Raw genomic sequence first — 21,841 nt, 5'->3', positions numbered from 1 at the left:
TTTCCTTTTGATTGGCACATAGCATGCAACACTCAACAATTATAAGATATATTTTCAAATATAACTATTGAGAATAACTAAATCTTAAATTTGGATTAAAAAAAAACACAATAGTTTAAACATTTTCCCCAAATGCTCATATTTGATCTCAGTTCCAATAACCATCTTGTTAACAAGTCAGATCAACATATAAGAAATTTAATAATTTAAAGGTACTTTTAACATTTTAATAATTACATAATAATCACACAAAAATGGATTCAATAATTACTCCCATTATTGTGACAACGTTGTGAACATGAGAGAAGGTATTTCTTTTAGTAAAACTGTTTTGGGAAACTGGAATAAATCCATAAATACCAATCTGTATTGATATTAATCAACAATGAATTCAAAAATGAGATAGCCAATTCTCTTTAAATAAAGGTTTACATATTTCACATGCCTTTTCTTCCAAAATTCAGAATTCAAATAGCAAGATACTGTAGAACAGCGCCATGGCAAAGCAGTAATTGTTTCTGCTTTTTTTTGGAGTAGATCTAGATTCAAATCTCAGCTTTGCTAACTTCCTGCCTTTGCAATCCTGGACAAACCATGCATCCATAATCACTCTGACATTCTTTGCAAAATTAGAGTGTTAAGAACAAGTGAACACGGAGTTCTCTTCAAGTTCTAACTATGACTCTATGAATTGAAATTTTTCCAGCACTTGAAATTTTTAGTTATATAAAAGGCCTAAAGACATGAAATCAAATAATTGCACTGCCTACAATAACAATTATTTATTTTCACCATCCTTCCAGCCAAACTATTATGATATGCTTAGGATGAAAAATTCTTTCCTTCCTCAAGCAATATTCTATATCCCTAACAAGGAGTCATGTGTATAAAGAAAAGTCATGTCAGAGGATAATACAGACCTTGGGAATTATTGGAACAGTAAATTTTTTTAAAGCCCAGATCATTTAGTCTGTCTTTCCTTTCCCTTCCTCTCTCTTTACTCTTCTACCATACTCTCCCAATCAGTCCATCTGGTTGTTGGACAGAGACAAAAAACTGGAGACTTACTTTTGAGGTTCTAAGACCAGCCTTAAAATTATCCACTTTATAGGCAATACTTTTTAAAGATGTTGTTTCAAAAGCATTTTAAACAAACTACAATAGAGAAATGACTCCATAAACTAAAGAAAAAAATAAGATTGCAAGAGAAAAATAGGAGTATGCACTAGGTAAACAGAAATATTTCTGGGAATGAAAAAGCAATAATTGTGGTCATGTAATTTTAAGGCCTTAAAGAGGCACTTTATAAGGAAACAATATTAAATTTGGAGACCTCTGAAATATACACTTCTAAATGATAAAAGGGTGGGAAAGAACAGAGAAGTAGCATCAAAATCTATCACAGAACCCCTACTGATGGTTTAAGCTTTGAGAAAGGCACAATACTTTACCTGCAGTAGCAGTTTTAAAATTATGACTGATATGACAACAATTATAACCAAAAAAAAAAAATCTCTGGCACTAAATATCTAATTTTAGCTATTTCCAGGAGTACCTCAATATGAACATATGCCTGCAGGGTCCTTCATCAACCTAATAAAAAGATACTAGATATTCAAAAAGGTAGGAGTAAAGGGGCAGATAAATCAGGAGGTTTCTCCCTCCCAAAAGAAGCATTTCAGGTCTGCCCAAAGGAAAAAAAAAAAGTATAAGGGGCAAAATGGAGGGAAGACACTTGAAAGCAAAAAAACAAAACAAAACAAAACAAAAAAAAAAAAAAAAACATGAAAGAAGTTGTGGGGGAAAATGCCGTGGAAAGGTTGAAGTGTGTGAAGTGGTGAATGACAGCGGCAATGGTGGAGAGTTGGAGTGACATTCAGTGGAGATGGATTGGAAGTTAAAAAGACCTAGGGGTGTGCATGGAGAGTGGGGAGTTAGTCAGAAAGGTCGCAGAAGATGGGCAGGTTACTTGGAGGTCTGGGGACTGGTCAGACGAGGAGGGGTCCACAGAGTAGCGAGGAGCTATTGTACAAAGGCAGCGTGTAGGCATGGAGGGCAGGCAGGTGGTGGAGACCTGGGGCTGACACATAGAAAGGGAAGCATGGAGGGTTGGGGAGTTGGACAGGCAGATGTGGAAGGGCATTCGTGGATAAATGCTTATTGGTTGTCCAAAGGAGAGAGTGGAGAATGTGTGGGGTTGAGGATCAGAAGTATTGGAGTATCTTTTGCCATTCTTGAAACCCCCAACTCTAGGACCTGTGGCTTAATAAATGTTCGGCTGACAAGTCAGACCTTGTGGGGGAAGTTAGGGGGGGCCAGATAGATGCCCATGGAGAAGGGCGTATGGAGGAATGGGGTACTGGACAGACACTGGGAGGGGAGGGGCGGTCGCTGAAAGGCTGCCCCCACCAACCCGTGGCACGGTCAGTAGGCGTTTAATAATGCCTGCTTCCAGCTCCGACAGAAGTAGAGGAGATAGAGGATAGGAGAAATTCACATGGAGAGTGATGTATGGAGAACTGGGGAACTGGGCGGAGTGTTGGGGGTTTCCTGGAGAGTGGGGTTAGCTCAGTGCTTGACATATAACAGGCGCTTAAAGGGGCGGGACAGAAGCACACAGAGAGGACAGGGCATTGGGGAATTAGACCGACAAACGGGACGCGAGGGCCGGAGAGCCCCGGCAGGATACTCACCTTTGCGGAGCTCGCGATGCCACACGGAGACGATGGGGCCCGCGTGCTTGCGATGGTGGATCAGCCACAGCGACAACGTCTGGACGCTCTGCTGGGAGTTACTCAGCTCCGAGAGTTTCTTCTCCAGAGCGGACTCCGAGAAGGAGGACATGGTGGTGGGAGGGAGGGAGGACTAGCGGGCTTCCGGGCGAGGAGCAGAGGGAGGCGGCAGCCGATGGACACGAGGCCCGGGGCCAGATCTAGTCTGAGATGGACGGGCTAGACTGACTATTTGGGTCAAGCCAAGAGCCTGAGGGGCTGAGGCCTAAGGGGCGGCCGAGTCTCCTCGGTAACAGCCGCCTCCGCCGCCGCCACAAGATGGCCACCTGACCTCTAACCCCGCCGAGAGGGAGGGTAAAGGGCAAGGGCCGGCGCGGAAACAGGAGGGAAGCAGGGCGGTGGCAGGCAGAGGGCCGCTAAACTCTACCTTGGGTAGACTTTCCCATATCCTCTTAGAAAGCAGCCTAAAAGAGGAGGTAGAAAAGAAGGGGGTGGGAAAGGGTTAGGCTGGGGCCTCCTACGGAGTTACCGGAAGGGGCGGGTATCGCTCTCCAGGCGCGCGAGCTCACTGAATCTAAGGTGGTCCCTTCCCCCCTCCACCTCACCCTCACGTCCCGGGACCTTTCTCGTGCTTCGGCGCGCCGTCCTAAACGTCACTTCCGGGAAGGAGGGCGAATGAGGCTAAAAGTACCAGGTAAGCTAGAGTGTGCCGAGCGGAAAGAAGGACTTTCTCCCCAAAGGAAAATTAAAGGTGTTGCGAACTGGGGGGGAAAGAAATTAGAGGCTGTGTGGGGGGGAAGCCTAGCATGGAAGCGGTTATTCTGCCCTAGATTCCAGAGTGCTCCCAATGTAGAGTCCCAGCGCTAGTCTTAGACCCTCGCTTTACTCATGCAAGGGACCGTGAATTTGGCCACTTCCTTCATCACCGACAAGCCTGAGGGAAGGAACCTTGTTTGGAACCTTTAATTTGTTTGCCTTCACTGAGATCAGTTAGAGACCTTAGCTTAAAAAGGCCAAATTCCCTGCCGCATCCCGGGCCATCTCCAGTCATTCTGATCCTTATCTGGCCACTGAACCCAGAAGGCTCCGGCAGGGGAAGCGACTGCACAGCCCTCTGTCACCTAAATCCAGTTCATTTGCATGTCATGGCACACCTCCCTGGAGTCGTGGTGGTCTTGATTGGATTATTTCTCCCTATTGAGTGCGAATCTGATTAATTAATTGATTAGATCTACCTAGCCACAGTTTTGGCTTCCCTGCCCCGGAACTACTTTTCTGTTTAAGTAGCTAAGGGTGAAAAAGACCCACCCGTAAATACTTGTTAAGCCTACTAATGCTAGGTACTAAATACTGAGGATACAAAAGGAAGCAGAAGATCAAAGCTTCTTGCCCTCAAGGAGTTTACACATAAGAAGAACTACAATTTACAAGTAAAAAGTTTAAAATGAGAAGTTAATAATACTATGTGTTTCTCTTCAGATGGTAAATTTTAGTAATAATAGTTTTGCAAACAGGATTGAAAAGCATTTTACAAATATCTCATTTGATCCTCAACACATCCCTGGGAGGTAGGTGCTGTTATCAATCCATTTTCAGGTGAGGGAACTAGAAGCAGAAGGAAAGATTGAGATTAAGTGATTTTCTCATCACAAGTAAGTGTCTGAAATTACTCGAAGTTTAGAATTATTAATCACTGTGCCCCCAAGCTATCCAAAATGCCATAGTTGAAATGTATTATCCTTAGTTGTGTACCTTTTCTGCCACCCCAAATTATCTTCTAATAATATCCCTTTCATTGTGATCATAACAGGCAATTATTTGACAATTCATAGTTTACAAAATCCTTTATTCACAGCAGCCCTATTTTTCACAAACAGCCCTGTGAGGAAGGTAGTAAAGGTATTATTTCCCTCAATTTACAGATAGGGAGACTAAGGCCCAGAAAGGGTAATTGATTTACCCACAGTATCATACAGCTAATAAAATAAGGAGTCTGTTTTAGGCTAAATACAGCCTTCTTTCCTAGATAGCTCACTTGTCTGCATCCCATCCTACCCCACTCAGTACTAACCTCTTCAGCTTTCCCCACATAGATAATTGTCATTTCCATTTCTGCACCTTTGTTCCTATGGTAACATTCCCTCAGCACCAACACAGGTCTAGAAAAGAGTCTTTGTTTTAACAGTTATATAGTGAAAAAAATTTCACCAGTATTAAATGTCAGAGAATTAAAATTTTGAATCCCATCTTTGCCATTTATATTGTTTGGTTAGCCTTTTTTCAGTTGTGCCCTACTCATTGGGAACCCATTTAGGATCTTGTTGGCAAAAATCCTGGAATGGTTTGCTATTTCCTTCTCTAGATCATTTTACAGATGAGGAAAGTAAGGGGAACAGTTTTCAGTGACTTGCTCAGGGTCACCCAGCTAAGCAGTGTCAGAAGCTGGATTTGAACTCAGGGAGAGGAGTCTTCTTGATTCCAGAACCTGCACTGTAGCCACCAGGTCACCCAGGTGTTCTGCCATTTATATTAACCTATTCATTTAATGTCTTTGTTCTTTTTTTGTCATCTGTAAAATTAAGAAGTTGGATTTGGATGATTTCTTATTCTTTTCTAGCCCTAAATCCTGGGATCTTTGAATATATAATTCCCCTCCTTTCTAACTATCTGGACTTTGGGGTCTATCTCAAATCTTATCTTTTCTATGAAGCTTTCTCCTGTGGCTCTGACTTAGAATGATATGAATCTTCTTCTAATTCTATCATCCCACCACTGTGCTTTAGTTTTTAGATCAAACTTAACATCTATTTCTCAATACCTTTTTTCCTTTTAAATATAGTTAAATATATAACACTTTTTTTGTTATATACGTGAAAGAGATAACACTTGTGCTCCTCCCAAGCACTGAGAAGGTGCTTATCAAATTAGTGATATCTTTATCCTAAGGACTTTTGTGAGTCATTCCAGTTCAGTAAGCATATATCAATGTTTACATTTTACATGGCCTTGTTTCTTGTACATAATTTCATCCATGAATGTGTTTTTGCTCAATTTAAGTCTGTCCAAGATCAGTGATGATCTTAATGGCCAAATTTTATGGTCTTTTCTCAATTCTCATCCTTCTTAACCTCTCTGCAACTTTTGACACTGCTGATCACCCTTTTCTCTTGGATACTTTCTCTTTTCATTTTTCTCTTTTCATCTTCCTACTTGCCTTTTCAACCTACTTTATTGATTGTTCATGTAGGTCATACCTCTTCTCTCAATTTTTTGTCTTATTTGGTGATCTCTTCAGCTTTCATTAGTTCAATTATCTTTTCTATGTAGATGATAATTAAGTCCAGATTTCTCTTCTGAACTCATCTTGCATCATTAACTCCTACTTCAACATTTTGAACTGGATGTACTATATAGGTATCCCAAACTCATTTTGTGTAAAGCAAAGCTCATTATTTCCCCAAACCCTAATCTTTTTTCCAATTTCCCTTTCATTCTCAGGAGTACCACTGTCCTCCTAGTAACTTAGAATTATAGCCTCAATGCCATCCTCAACTCCTTTCTCACATTCATATCCAATATTTGCTATATACCCACATGTGTGGAAATATATTGGTTATTTCCGAGTCTCATTATTTCTGTTTTTTACAACATCTCTCTTCTATGCCCCCTTCCTTCCATTCACACAGTTAATACCTTAGAGAAGACCCTCATCACCTCATGCCAGGATTATTGCAGTAGCCTTCTGATTGATCTTCCTGTCAGTCTTTCTGCTCCAAATTTTTCCTTGACAATTTGGCTCCTTCTTGTCTTTCCATTCTTGTTACTCTTTACTCCTCTTCAGTACACTGATAGCAGACACTGGCCTTATTGATATTCTTCTCAGGACACAGCATCTTCAGATTCCTTGCCTTTTCATTTCATTTTTTCTTACCATTTCCAGACTCAAACCCTTTCTTCAAGCCCCAGCTCTACCCTCTTTCAGCCTGTTCTGCCTACCAGGTCCCCATTTTCTTTCTCTGCTCCATACTATTAGTGCATTCTCTTTGGGATTACCTTCCATTTAAACAGCTTCCACCCCCTTTTCTTTGTAGCTCCAGTTCTTTGAACATGGGGAACTCTTAACAAATGCTTGTTGATTGGCTGACATCAACAAAAATTCACTAAGTGTCTATTATGCACAAGGTAAAGAGAATTAAAAGATACATATAGAAAAGGTAGTTAACCTCAAAGATTGGGGAATGGAATTATATAACATATGCAAGTGTAAATATAAGGAAATTTGAGGAGAGAACAAGAAAAAGACCATGCCTGCATCAGAGAAAGCCTCAAGTAGGTAATAGCCCTGGAATAAACTCTGAGGCAGACATAGGGAGATGGAGCATTCAGTGATGAACATCTTATGCCAGAATACTGAGGCAAAAATGAGAATGTCCAGTTCAGTTCATTTGCATGACAGTACCATGAATAAGCCTCAAAGGGTACTTTGGATCCAGACTGAGGAATTTGTACTTTATTCTGAGATCAGGATAGCTAGGTGATTTTTAATCTAACTACTTTATAAGATTGTGTTGATAACTATGTAAAAGATGAATTGAAGTGAGAGGATACTGGAAGCAGGGAAACCATTATATAGTAGTCTAAGCCACCTGTAATGAAGGCCTAAGCTAAGGTAGAAGTCATGTAATTAGGAAAAGAGAATGGGATGGAAGAAAGAGTTATTTTGAAGATATATTCAATAAAACTTTATAACTGAATGGATATAGAAGGTGAAAGAGGATGACTTCAAAAACTAAATGGAAATGCCCTCAGTAGAAATTGGGATATTTGGAGGAGAAAAAAGTTTAACGGGCAAAGATAATGAGTTCTCAAACTCATGCAAACGTGTTTTGTGCACACGTTGCATTTAAAAAGAGACATTAAGTTAGCGATATCCAGTTAGCTATGGAGTATTGAAATCCAGGAGGAAGATTAGGACTGGCTGTATAGATATGGGGGCTATCTATGAAAGATAGATAGAAAGATGAAGAATACTGAAAAGTAGTAGGACAGGAGGAGAAGCTGGAAAAAGGCAGTGTCCCTGGGAGTCAAGAGAAGAACATATTCAGAAGAAGAGGATATTGTTGGAATCTTTACAAACTGCTAACTCATTAGAGTTGATAGATTATTGATCTGATCTTAGAAGAAGATGTTTTGGGCCAGAACCTGAAACAAGGTACTAAGTAGAACTAATTAGTACAATGCTTGTGTTTACACCTTTACTCATCTGAGTTCACAAGTATGCTAGATTCACAAAATAAACTTTGTAACTTTGTGAATTCACACCTCCCTTGAAACTCTTAGGGCCAGAGAGCACTCTGGGAAGAACCCATAATTCCTCTCTCTTGTATCCCACAATTCCTCATTCTCGTATAAAAGAAACAGACAGAGGCTCTTGGACGGATTTCAGCTGAATTATGCCAGAAACCCTCTCTCCGAGGCAAGAGAGAATATTTTCCCACTTGGCTGGCTGGTGGCAGAAGAAGAGTTTTCAGAGGAAGAAGCTACAAGTCGAGATTTCACCAGAATTACAATGACGAGTGGAGCTGGCTGGAGGCTGAAAAAAGCAGAGGCAGAGGCTGAAGGACAGAACCTTTGGATTTGGAGACATTCAGAGGGCTCTAAGCTAACCGGGCTATATTAGAGACAATAAAAGATCTGAACTTTTATCACCTGGCTGCGTTTTGGTTGATTATTACTTTCAACTGCAACTAAGATTGCCTCCAAAAAAACCTCCTTCGAGAAACCTACCCTCTCCCCCAGAGAGAACTATTCTACTTATTTTAAAGAAGAACAAGAATCACCTACATTTTGACCAACTAGCTGATCACCACAGATATTCTAAAGCATCAGAAGCTACAAAAGGAGGATAGACATTGACAAAAGAATATTGCATTTAATACTTGAGATCATTGGTAACTTTGAGGAAAAAATTTTATTTAAATGGTTGTCTGAAGTCCAATTCAAGTGGTTAGGTATCAGGAAATAAGAAAATAGAGGCAATTGGTAATAGTTACTTCTAGGAACTTGACAGTAAGAAAGGAGAGTGAATGCCAAGGTCTGGTGAAAAGTTTTTGATCCCTAGGGAGACCTTGGCACAGAATAAGATTACAGAGACAAAAGAACAAATTCCAGGGGTTGGTCAAGACAGTCAACAAGCATTTATTAAGTACTTACTATGTGCCAGGCAAAATTATAAGCAAAGAAAAGTGAGAGCAGAGTAGGTGTAATTGACTGGCTGTGTAAAAGAGTTGTGGAGTGCTTAACAATCATATTGTGGATAAAAAATAAGTTGGAAAGGGGGAGGAGTAGCTAGAGATACAGAGAAATGGAAGGGGGAAAAAAATCAATGTATCATTTAAAATCTAAACATGTAACAGAAGAGAGCAGAAAGAAGTCTAAAAATAGACATAGAAAAGCAGAGCAGTATGGAGACTACCATGAAGAATTTAAAATGTATCTCTCAAAAATTACATAGTGGAGAGTCATAACTTTATATGGAGTCCTCTTTTCTGCTTTTTGTATAAGGAGATATTTGTGGGGGAGGGAGGTGTTATTCTCAAGTTTCATAATAATAATAATAAAAAAAAAAAAACCTTTTAAAAGAATAGGTTAAAAGGAGTGAAGCAGAGGGAGAGATAAAGGATAGAAATTATGAGGCCTGGATTTCTGAGCAAAGTTTTTAGGTAATAGAAGCTAAAAAAATAAATAAATTGGGAGCTTAGGGTGTCTTATATCATTAGTGTATATTAAAGTCCTCAGTAATGAAGACAGGAATGTAGGATCAAGAGGAAGATGGTGAGGTAAATACTGAGATCTCTGGATAGAACACTTAATATAAGAAAGGCCTTATATCCAGTGGTGGAATGACCAAAGTAGGGAGTTATCTGCCCTTAAGTTTACAAATGAATAGGACTAGTAATTCTAATAATAATGATAATAATACTTTGGCAGTTCAATAATAGGTACTGGGGTTAGGTCCGGAAGGTAAAGCCTCTGCCCTGAAGGAACTTACATTCCTTTGCAATGGAATACCCAACATATACATAAATAAGTATAATATTAAGAAAATTATATATATAAAATTAAGAAAATTAAAGAGCAGTAACAAGAGGTGGCGACCATTCTGAGTTGAGTCTTGGAAGAAGTTCAAATACATTGAGGAAAATTCAGAAAAAGGGACTTTCAGACATGAGGGATGACTCAGCACAAATTCACCAAGGTGGGAGTTGGGCACTGAGTTTGCGAAACAGCAGATTTGTCCAGGAGTACAGAGCTTATAGGAGGTAACATGGTGTAATGGATAAGGCACCAGGCCTTAGATTCAGGAAGACTTGGGATCAAATCATACCCTAGACATTTACAAACCATGAGACCCTGAGCAATTTATTTTACCTTTCTGTGTCTTAGTCCTTGCATCTTTTTAAAATCTTGTTTAATATTTTATTTTTTCCCAATTATATATAAAAACAATTTTAACATACTTTTTCAAATTTTGAACTCCAAATTCTCTCTTCCTCTCCTCCTCCTCATTGAGAAGGTAAGCAATTTGGCATATCTTATACATGTATAAGCATGCAAAACACATTTCCTTGTAAGTCATTGGGGGGGGGGGGGAGAAGACCAAAAATCCCCCAAGAAAAATAAAGAGAATGTATTTTTAATCTACATTCAGACTCTACCAGTTCAGTGTTCTCCTGGTTCCGCTCATTTTGTATCAGTTCATGTAAATCTATTTTTCTGAGAATATCCTACTCATTATTTCTTAAATGCACAATAGTATTTCCATCTCAATTATATACAATTTGTTCAGTTGTTCCTCAATTAATGGAAATCCCCCTCAATTTCTAATTCTTTGACATCACTAAAAGAGTTGCTACAAATATTTTTGTACATCTTTTCTCTTTTGATTTTTTTATTTCTTTGGGATACAAACCTAGTAGTGGTATTGCTTGGTCAAAGGGTGTACATAGTTTTATAATCCTTTGGGCATATTTTCAAGTTGCTCTCTAAAATGATTGAATTAGTATGCAATTTCACCAATATAGTATACTAGTGTTTTAATTTTCCATACCTTCAACATTTTTCATTTTCCTTTTCCATCATATTAGCCAGTCTGACAAGTGTGAGGTAATACCTCAGAGTTGTTTTTATTTGCATTTCTCTTATCAGTAGGAATTTAGAAGATGTTTTTCATATGATTATAGATAGCTTTGATTACTTTTCTGAAAACTGCCTGTTCATATCCCTTGACTTTTTACTAATTGAGGAATGGTTCTTACTTCTATAATTTGACTCAGTTTTCTGTTTTTGAAAAAATGAAATCTTTATCAGAGAAATTCACTATAAAATTTTTTTTCAAAGTAATGATTACCGACTATTTATTCCTTTCCATCTTATATCCCCTTTGTTTATCTTACTCTCTCTCCCTCCCTTCCTTTACTCTTTTCATTCTCAAAATTTTGCTTCTGACTTTTTCCTTTCCAACACTTCCCTTCTGCCCATCAGCTCTTTCTCTCCTCACCCCCCTTCTTTTATCCCTTTCCTATTTTCCTGTGTGATAAGATAAATTTCTGCACCTAAATGAGTGTGTATATTAATTTCTCTTTGAGCCAATTTTGATGATAGTTTATGTCCTCTGCCTCCTTCCCCCATTTTCCCCTCCCCTATAAAATCTCTTTCAGGCTTCTTTTATGCCAAGTAATTTATCCCATACTTCCTTTCCCTCTTCCCAAGTGCATTCTTCTTTCCCATGCTTTACTTTTATTTTTTGTAGATAATACCATCCCATTCAACTCATACTTCTTTATGTGTACTCCTTCTAACTGCCCTAATAATGAGAAAGTTTATAGAAGTTATAAATATCATTTTTCCTTGTGGAAATATAAAGTTTAACCTTATTGAATCCCTTATGGCTTCTCTTTCCTATTTTTTCCCTACTTTTTTTTTTTTTTTTTTTTTTTGCTGAGACAATTGGGGTTAAATGACTTGCTCAAGGTCACACAGCTAGGAAGTGTTAAAGTGTCTGAGTCCAGATTTGAACTCGAGTCTTCCTGACTTCAGGGCTGGCACTCTATACACTGCGCCATCTAGTCCCCCTCCCCCCTCCAGTTTATCTTTTTATGCTTCTTTTGTATTTTGTATTTGAAAGTCCTTTTTTTCATTAAATGTTGTCCTGATTTTGTTTCCATGATAATTTGAATTCTTTTTGGCTGCTTGTGATTATTTATTCCTTGATCTGGGAAGTCTGAAATTTAGCTATAATATTCCTGGAAATTTTCATTTGGCATCTCTTTCAGGAGGTGATCAATGGATTCTTTTGATTCATATTTTACTATCTGGCTCTAGAACATCAGGACAGTTTTCCTTGATTTGTTTGAAAGATGATATCTACGCTTTTTTTTTTTTTTTTTTTAATCATGATTTTGAGGTAGTCCAGTAACTCTTAAATTATCTCTCTGGGATCTGTTTTCCAGGTCAGTTCTTCTAGTGAGATATTTCACATTTTCTACTATTCTTTCATTCTTTTGATTTTGTTTGATTGTTTCTTGACATCTAATAAAGCCATTAACTTCCGCTTGAAATTCTAACTTTTAAAGTATAGGCAGTACAAAAGGTCCCTGCCCCTGGTTCTGGCTAAGGGACCCTGTAAATCTCTTGCTAACCCATTGCCTAATCCCCTTACTATCTCTGGGCTGAGTGATTTATAAACCCCCTCTCTGCCACTGATTCAGTCGTCTGGAGACCTGCTCTTAATTTGGGAGGGGCCGGATTTGTGCTAGAATGTTCTACATTATGCTGCATTCCTTTCTCTCAGCCTAGTGTAACACATCTTTTCTGCTGACCTCTAAGCTGACTCAGGCTGGAAACCTGTCTCACTCATCTTTTTGTGGGTTCTGCCATTTTAGAATCTTTTTAAAATAATGATTCAAAGCTCTTTTGAGGAGTATGGAGGAGGACTGAAGCGAGTCCCTACCTTTATTCTCCCATTCCTAATTTCCAGTTATCTCATCTTTAAGACAAGAGCTTTAAACTTGGTGTTTTCTAAGGTCCCTTTGAGCTCTAAATCTATGATTCTAAGTGTTGAAGCATAGGTCTTGATCCAAGATGAGTACTTTTTCCAATATACTCAGACTTACTGGGAGATTCCTCAGGAGAAATCCAATGGATCTTTGAAATAAATACTGAATTTGCCCTGGATATGCTCTGAAAAGGGAAATGCCATTTTCTTTGTAACTGTTGTATATTTCTAATATAATGTAAGGTTAAGAGGAACTAGATACTTTATCTCAGAAGGGATGTAATTAAGTCAAGTTAGTCTTGGGACTTGCAGCTCAGCAGAATAGTTTAGAAGTTAACTACTAGACTGAGTCTAGGGAGTTTTCTTTTTATGATTCCTTCTAATTAATTATCTTGTCCTGGTGTATTATTTTTTCATTTGCACATTCTTTTTGCCATGATAAATAACCCCAAGAAAACATAATTTCATGCTCTGGTGTGTGTAGAAATGGAGTAGAAAAGGGAAAAGGAAGGAGATGCAAAAAACCTGCATCAATGAACAGAGGTGTTATTAGGAAGAAGAGTAGAACAGGTAATCAGATTTGGGCTGTGACAGAATTTTGAACTCCAGAATCAGGAAAGATGGGGACTTAAGCCTTGTGTCAGGAGTTCATTTAGAGGCTAAGACCAAGGCTTTCTAAACTTATGTTATAGATCACTTTGGCAGTCTGGTGAAACATAAGAAGTTTTAAGGGCAAAAAAATTAAAATACATAATGTTACAATGGAAACCAATTAAGTAAAGATGTAATTTTTTTCCCATCTAAGTTCACAGATACCCCTTTCCTCCTGAAATATATCCATGGATTCTAGTCCAAAAACTGGGGAATCTAACCTTATGAAGCCTCTCAGCCAAGATTCCCCTGAATTGATTCCAAATGGAAGTATAAGTGACCTAGAATCAAGTCAGTGTGGCTAAAGTCCCAGAGCAATCTATGATCTATAACTACACTATTAGTGATAGTAAGTAATGATACTATAGAAGTATCAGGAAAAAAACAATGAAATGACAGAGGTGATGAAAGCAGTAGTTATGAAAAATAATGACATCTTTTTCAAATGAAAGAAATATTTTAAAAACCTTTTACATTACATTTCTTTAATATAATAATTTTATGTACTCATTTTTTCAGTGTGTATTTTTTCTTTTTCAAGGAGATCTCATATAGCCTGTACTATATTTTGGTACTTTCTTATTGTCTGTACAATATTTTGAATAACTTTGTTACAGCTAAAGTCATGTTATTGTTTCTTGTGGAATTTATGTAAAATAGTATCTTTCAACAAATATTTATCAAGCCTTGAGGAAACTGAGGTCTAGACAAGGTAAGGGAGTTGCTGAATGCTACATGACTAGTTAAATCTCTAGCATGCTTTACTACTATAAAAATTCTGTGATTTTTGTGACAAATAAAATATTAGAATCCATTTCTCCTGACTTTAAATCTATTGTACTTTCCCACTTATCAGATTAATTCAAATTTACATCCTTACCCCCAACGAATCTCCATGCTGGAAGGGACCTTTGATTGAGGTCATGTAGTCAAACTTGTCTATGAGTAGAAATCCCCGAAAAATGATCACCTATCTTCTATTGGAAAACTTATGGTGAGAGGAGATCTGATGTTTCCTAAGGCTACTCCCCTCCCTCCTTTTAAGTCTATCTTAGCTAATTAACTATGTATATGAGAGAGAATGCACATAGAACTAGATATACACTCTTGCACCATAAATAAATGCCAACTAGTTCAGATTAACTGGAAGAAAATCCATTCCAACAGTTTTTAAATAACTTAAATTCAGTTTACAAAGTTTATATATTTGTCCAAAAATTCTGCTCAGCTCCATGAACAAACCCCATTGACAAGAAAATGATCCAAAGGAGTTGCAACTTACACATGAAACATTTAACAGTTAAGAATATGTAATAAAGTTCCACATTTTGCCACAGACATTTGGAAATTAAGTTAATATATGAATCAGAATAGATCCCTAAAATCAGACTTCTTAAGGAGAAAAAATATTTGATACAAGATTGAGTGAAGAAAAAGTTCACAACAGATCCCTAAGATGTAAGCAGCGTTCTTTAGTCCTAGGGGACTGAAGGATAAGAATCCTGAGTTCAGGTTCTTGCTTTGCTATTAATTCACTGGATAACCTAGATCATCTCACTTTGCCTCTCTGTGCCTCGATTTCCGCTGGGTAAAATATTCAAGGCCCTTTGTAAATTCTGTCAGATTTCATGATGTCTCAGTTGCAGCATTCAATGAAACTTACTTTGCAGCTCTACATATTATAAAATATGCCTCTTAGGGTGTTGTAGATCACTTCCTAGGGTCTCATCTTGTGCCATGCCAAAGGGAAGATAATAATGAGTTAGAAAAGTTATTCTCTTATCATGATAGCTCATTGTAGTCTCAGTTAGAGTCCTTCCTATCTTGTTAGCTTCCTGGAGAGCTTATGACCATGATGCACTGGGTTTAGTTTAAGCTTATGTTTTCAGACAGGAATTGCTTTGTTCCTTTGAATAGACTTAGTATTGTGACTCTTTCAAAGAACTTATCACAGCTGGGAGACTTTCTGGCCTTCTTCCTGCTCTTGAGACCAGAATCCCAACTCAAAACATTTACTTCCTGCTTGAGCCATCAGGAGTCATTCTTAAAAACAATAGTTTTCTCAGGACCCTTTTATAGTTATCATCTCAGTTTCAGTGAATATTTCGAGCCAGATCAGTAAGGAAGTCAGAGAATCCAAATTTACAACCTCCTAATCACCAAACAATCCTAACCACAAGTGATACACCAGCAATATAAATGTATTTAGCAGGTGATAAGTGGGGCTCTGTAAACCTATTTTTCCTATTAGTTTTGTTTACATCTTTCTGATTAGAGTGAAACATAACAAGCCTGAAGCACAATCTTTTGAATCTTTTGAAAATGGGGCAAATAAATCCATTTTTTTTTTTTTAAGAATGGATTTGACTTATGGCAATAACCAAAAATAATTTGAATCTGTGTATAACAGATGAACATTCCTTTCTTTAGAGCAACAGTGTCAAATGCAAATAGAAATGGATCCTTAGGGGCTGCACATTGACTTAAAATCCACAAATTAACATTATGTTGTTTTGTATTTTTATTTTGTTAAACATTTCCCAATTACATTTTAATCTGGTTTAGACCCACTGGTAGTTTTGTAAGCCCATGCAGCCCTGTGGGTCACATTTTGATACTTCTAGTTTAAAGTACAATTCCCCTATACCTGAAATCTCTTCCCTTTCCTTCTTCCTTTGCTGCATTATTATCTGTCCTTTAAAATATAGTTCATATATCACCTTTTCAGAAAGCTTTCCATGAGTCATCTGATAAACTTCCTCCCTGAACCTTACATCCCATCACATGATTTTATAGCTTTCTAATATATTTCCATGTGATGTTGTATATTACATCGTATTATTGTGAATTATATCTATGTTCTCTTACTTGACAGTAGATTCTCTACCCCTAACACAGTGCTATACCCCCAAATGCTTATGTATTGTTTTTGACCAGTTGAATTATTCCATTTTTGGTCAAAAAAAAGGTATGATTTTAGTCACTTTTAAAGACTACTTTTCTTCTGTTTATGAAAGGTATTTCCAAAAGAGGAAATCCAGAAATGTTTTGAGCAGTAGTAACAACATTGGCACATGTGTATGAGACATCTCTAGTATCCATTTCTGTTTACACTGACACAGTTGACCATTGCTCTCTTCCTGAAATCTTTTTCCTCCATGGGTTTTCTTGACACAGCTCTCTCCTGATCCTCCTCTTACCAGTTGAACCCTTCCTTCCCAGTCTTTTTTTTTGGATCATCCTTAATATTCTACCCAGACTATCCTGGATATATTCCAGAACTCTGTTTTTTGCTTTCTCTATACTCTCTCCGTGATCTTCCAAGTTCCAATTCAGTTGTCATTGCTTTGCAGAGAGGTCTCTCAGACCTATATATCCACCTCTCAGTACTAATCTCAACTTGCTAGCTTACTGCTAGATATCTCTTTCTGAATATTTCATAGGCATGTGAAACTCAGCATGTCTAAAATCCACCTTTTCCCCTAATGTTCTTATTTCTCTACCATTATCATTCTTGTCACTCAGTTTCAGAACCCTTGTCAGATTTGTATGTAGAATGAATTGGAGAGGGGGAAAGTAGGAGGCTATAGACATAGTCTTGGTGAGAGATGATAAAAAGCCTGAACTAGTGTGCCTACATGAGTGGAGAAGAGAAACTGTTGAAAGGTAAGTGAAGACAAAAATAAAATTTGGCAACTACATATATATAAGGAATAGAAGGGAGAGAGAAGAGTCCCCCATATCTGGAACACATTTCTCTGATACCTCTCAAAATTCCAAGTTCCCTTCAAAGCTCAACTCAAATGTCAAATCAAGCATATTTGTACTGATCCTCCCACTGGCTAATACTCTCCCTCAAAAAATTACTTTGTAGTTAATTTGCATTATTTTTATTGACTTCTTTGTGTAGATGTTTAATTCCTTGCAGTCAGGAACTGTTTTTATCTTTGTGTCTCTAATGCCCAATACAGAGTCAGACACACAGTAGATATTAATGCTTTTTGAATTGAACTGAATTTGGGCCCTTATTATACCTTCTCTACAATATTATAATAACCTCTGCCTGCTCTCCTTGATGTCAGTCTTTCATTTCTAATCTTTCCCTCCCAAAACTAACAAAATAACCTTCCTAAGACACATATCCACTACTTTTCCTGATTCTTGCTCCTTCTTTTCCCATTTCTGCCACCTAAAAGGGATTTCAACCTCCTCGTGTTTCTTATAGCTCTTTGTCTTGGTGTCTTCTTTATAGTTATTTTTGTTTTTCCATGTGTAAAATTTATGTTTTATTCCCTCTCTTAGAATCCTCACTTTGGATTGTAAACAAGGATTATGTTGTTTCTTCATATTTTCAGTGTAACTTATAAGATCTTGCATATAGTGGGTACTTAGCAGTTGTTTGTTAAGTTGGAACCTTATTTGATTCTGGGGGATGTTGGGGAGGGTAGAATTGAGAGACATGATAGTTCTGGTCAAGTATCTGAAGGGCTTTCATATGAAAGATTTGTTAGGCTGACCACAGGAAAGCAGAAGACATTACAGAGAAATAACTTTCAGCTCAATATAGGGAATAATTTCTTCATTATAAGACCTGTCCATAAAAGGAACACCTAGCTCAGGAGTTAAAACGTTCCCAATCACTGGAGGTCTTCAGTGGCAGCTGCATTCCTTGTCAGCAGTATTTTAGATATATTCATGCTTTGAGTTGGGGTTGGACTAGATGCCTTTGAGGAGATCCCTAGCAACTCCATAATCCTTTATGTTTTGGTATATTTTGTTTAAAAAACAATTTCATCACTTCATAGTCACACCTCCTTTATCCTTTTAGACAAAGGGACTTGAGTTTATTTCACTGAGAAGAATTTCCTTGTTTTGGACTACAGGAAGTTTTCGCAAGAAGAGAACTTATGAACAATGGCGGTTTTTGATTCTCCTCAGGAAGCATTTGGCATTTTGCGTCCAATTTGTGTTCAGCTCACAAAGACACAGACAGTGGAGAATGTGGAAAGCCTTCAGTCAAAACTGCATGTTGTAAGTGATTCTGCTCTTCAAGACCTTCAAGAATATGTCCTCTTTCCCTTGAGATTTACCCTCAAAACTCCAGGCACCAAAAGAGAGAGCTTGGTCCAGAGTGTAGTAGAATGCATCACATTTGTCCTTTCTACAACATGTATAAAGAAACAGGACCTCCTTCAAGAACTTTTTTCAGAGCTCTGCCTTTGCCTGTCTTCTCCCAATTCCCAAAACCTGCACCTGTTTCAGAAGAATTAAAATTGGCTGTGGTCCAAGGACTCCATACATTAATGCATTCAGCCTATGGGGACATAATCTTCAGTTTGTACCAACCTTGCACTCTTCCCCATTTAGGATTTGCCATATCTTTATTGTTAACTCTAGTGGAACAGGAAAAATCCAAGCAAATTAAAACTTCTGCCTTAAAGTGTTTACAAGTGCTTCTATTACAGTGTGACTGCCAAGACCATCCCAAATTGTTAGATGACATTGAGACAAAAAAACTTGGGGATTTGTTTGCTTCTTTTTTGCCTGGGATCTCAACTACATTGACCAGGATTATCACCGGAGACTTTAAACAAGGTCATGTCATCATCATTTCTGCTTTAAAGATCTTTTATAAGACAGTTGGTTTCATTATGGCTGATGAACAGTTAGCAAGAATTCCAAAAGACAAAGAGAAATTTTCAGTTGAACACAGGGTAGCAGAACTTATGGTCCATAGAGATGCAAATTGGATTAAAAATACTGGAGATAAGTTAGCTGCCCTTATTGAAAAGATAGTTGAATTTATTTCAGTTCATCCACACTGGAAAGCAAGGATGGAACTGATAGAACTTGTCCAGGATCTTCTTTTGAAGTGTAGACAATCCTTATTGAAGTCTGTTGGCCACCTTTTGAAAGTTTTGGTAGGTTTGGTAAATGATGAGAATCTTGATGTTCAAAATAGATGCAATAATGTTCTGAAGAATTTTGCAGATCAAAGAGTAGTTGTTGAGAGTAGGGTACTCACTGACATCCTGTCAGAAAATCTTCACTCTCTTGCTACAGCCCTTCCCCGCCTGATGAGCTCACAGGATGATCAAGGCAAATATTCTACTCTCATCTTATTACTTGGTTACCTGAAACTCTTGGGCCCCAAAGTTAATTTTATTCTCCACTCTGTGGCCCACCTACATCGCCTATCCAAAGCACTCATCCAAGTGCTAGAATTAGATGTGACTGATGTGAAAATTGTTGAAGAGCGACGCCAGGGCCCTGATGGATTGGCTGAATCCTCGAGTTCATTGTCAGAGCCACCCTTCCATAAGAGCAAAAGCCAGAGGAAATACTTTCGGTTCTTCACAGACGAGCGCATTTTCCTGCTATTGAGGCAGATATGTCAGATGCTTGGCTATTATGGAGATCTCTATCTGCTTGTAGATCACTTCATGGAACTATACAATGAGTCTGTCATTTACAGAAAGCAAGCTGCCATGATCCTTAATGAGCTAATTGCAGGGGCTTCTGGGATAGAGATGGAGGTTCTTCATGAAACTCATAGCAGAGCAAGCACAGAAGAACTAAAGGAGATCATAACATCCATCCTTGAGGAATACATAAGCCAGAAAAACTGGTATTTGGCCACCTCTAACGAAACTGAAGGAAATAGAGAAGAGTTAACAATGAAGCATTCAGACCTTCAGGCCATCACATCTGGTGTTCACACCTGCCATCTTGCACCACTTCCATCATCTTCAGAGCTTAATCTTACTGTCTGTTCTATGAATAGCAACATCTGGCAAATATGCATCCAGTTAGAAGGAATTGGCTGCTTTGCGCATGCACTAGGAATAGAATTTCGTGTGCTTTTAATGTCAGCTCTTTATCCAGTACTTGAAAAAGCTGGAGACAAAACTTTGCTTATTAGTCAAGTGGCTACCAGCACCATGATTGATATTTGTCATGCCTGTGCCTATGACTGTCCCCGGGACCTGATCAATCATAATGCTGACTATTTAGTGAATGAGATTTCCTTAAATCTTCATCAGATGGCACTGTTCCCTCATACCCCAATAGTCTTGGAAATTATGTTCCAGAACTCAGATGCTACATTGCTTCCTTTGGTAGATGATGTGATTCAAGATGTACTATTCAGCCTGGATCAATTTCATGATGAGAGAGCTGCTTCATTCCTCACTGTTCTGCACACAGTATTGGCAGCCTTAGGTAGAGTAGAAATCTTTTCTGGTACATAATTCAGGGAAGGAGTCCTATATTTATGTAATAGCTTAACTACATTTTACCAGAATTTTAGTGTTTGTAGTTTTGATTTAAAGAACATAATTTGAATAGAGCTATATCAAAATCTGTAAAATAGTAGACCATGCTAACTTATATTTATGTTGTTATTTTGAATTTCTAATGATCAAATGAATTAACATGTGTAAAATGTTCTTTGTAAACCTTAAAAGTGATATATAAATACTAGTTGTTTTATTTAATGATAATGGAAAATTGACTATGTCAGTGCTAATAGTGTAATAGAAGTAGCATGGATAATTGAATAATGTATCATGGATAATTCAGAAATCTCATTTTAACCATTAGAAACAGACCTGAGAATGTTAGAACCAGAAGGAACTTGTGAGTCATATTCTGGGTAATACGTGTTGGGCAGTGGTAACAAGGCAAGCTTCATCATAGGTCCTAGATTTGGAGTTGAAGGAAATCTTTGGGAACATCCAGTCAAAATTCCTCATTTTACAGTTTAAAAAAACTGAGACCCAGAGAAGTTCACTGATTTGAGAAAAGACCCACAGTTTATTCATCAGCAAAGCTAGAGTTTGAACCAAAGTCTTGACTAATGGAGTGATACCTCCCTCTACATCACCCCAGAGAGGTACATCAGATATAAGATTAATGAGCATCATGTGGGACCATAATTCACCCTTAGTTGCCAGGTCCTTAAACAATGTGAACGACTCATTCCAGATCCTTTGTTTTTTCTTACTTCTAAAAGACAAATAAGATCAGGACATTGCAAGTTCATATTCTACTAGAGATGAAAAGGACCCTAGAGGTCTTTTAGTTCAATTTGCAAAGAAGGAAACCAGACTCACAGATAGGAAGTGGCTTTATCATTGTTGATCAGTCATGTCTCACTCTGGGACCCCATTTGGGGTTTTCTTGACAAAGATCCTGGAGTGATTTGCTATTTCCTTCTCCTGCTCATTTCATGGGTGAGGAAACCCAGGCAAACAGGGTTCAGTGATTTGCTTATGGTCACATAGCTGGTAAGGGTCTGAGACCAGATTTGAACTCAGGAAGATGAGTCTTTCCAACTCTACGCCCAGATCTCTATCCACTTCATTATCTGGCTACCCTGAAGTGACTTGAACATAGTTAA

General features: G+C 38.0%; 2 protein-coding genes across 7 annotated transcripts in view; one reads left to right on the top strand and one right to left on the bottom strand.

Annotated features, from left to right (window-relative positions):
- Window positions 1-2,852, bottom strand: part of RPRD1B (regulation of nuclear pre-mRNA domain containing 1B) — a 76,865-nt gene extending 74,013 nt beyond the window's left edge. For all 6 annotated transcript variants that reach the window (XR_007950862.1, XM_051979355.1, XM_051979356.1 and 3 more), the window contains exon 1: window positions 2,694-2,852. Coding sequence is in view for 5 of the 6 variants with exons in the window: in XM_051979355.1 (XP_051835315.1) it covers window positions 2,694-2,844 (151 nt within the window). In the remaining variant the exon portion in view is untranslated. The remainder of the gene's footprint in view (window positions 1-2,693) is intronic.
- Window positions 2,853-18,339: 15,487 nt separating this feature from the next.
- TTI1 (TELO2 interacting protein 1) overlaps window positions 18,340-21,841 on the top strand; it is a 30,391-nt gene continuing 26,889 nt past the window's right edge. Inside the window, 2 exon segments of the mRNA XM_051979349.1 lie at window positions 18,340-18,679; window positions 18,682-20,661. Of these exon segments, the coding sequence (XP_051835309.1) occupies window positions 18,355-18,679; window positions 18,682-20,661 (2,305 nt within the window). The 5' untranslated portion in view covers window positions 18,340-18,354.

The sequence above is a fragment of the Antechinus flavipes genome, chromosome 2, assembly GCF_016432865.1.
Source record: "Antechinus flavipes isolate AdamAnt ecotype Samford, QLD, Australia chromosome 2, AdamAnt_v2, whole genome shotgun sequence".
NCBI lineage: Eukaryota > Metazoa > Chordata > Mammalia > Dasyuromorphia > Dasyuridae > Antechinus > Antechinus flavipes.
The sequence above is the reverse complement of the archived record's forward strand: the minus strand, read 5'-3'. Positions and strand labels throughout refer to the sequence as shown.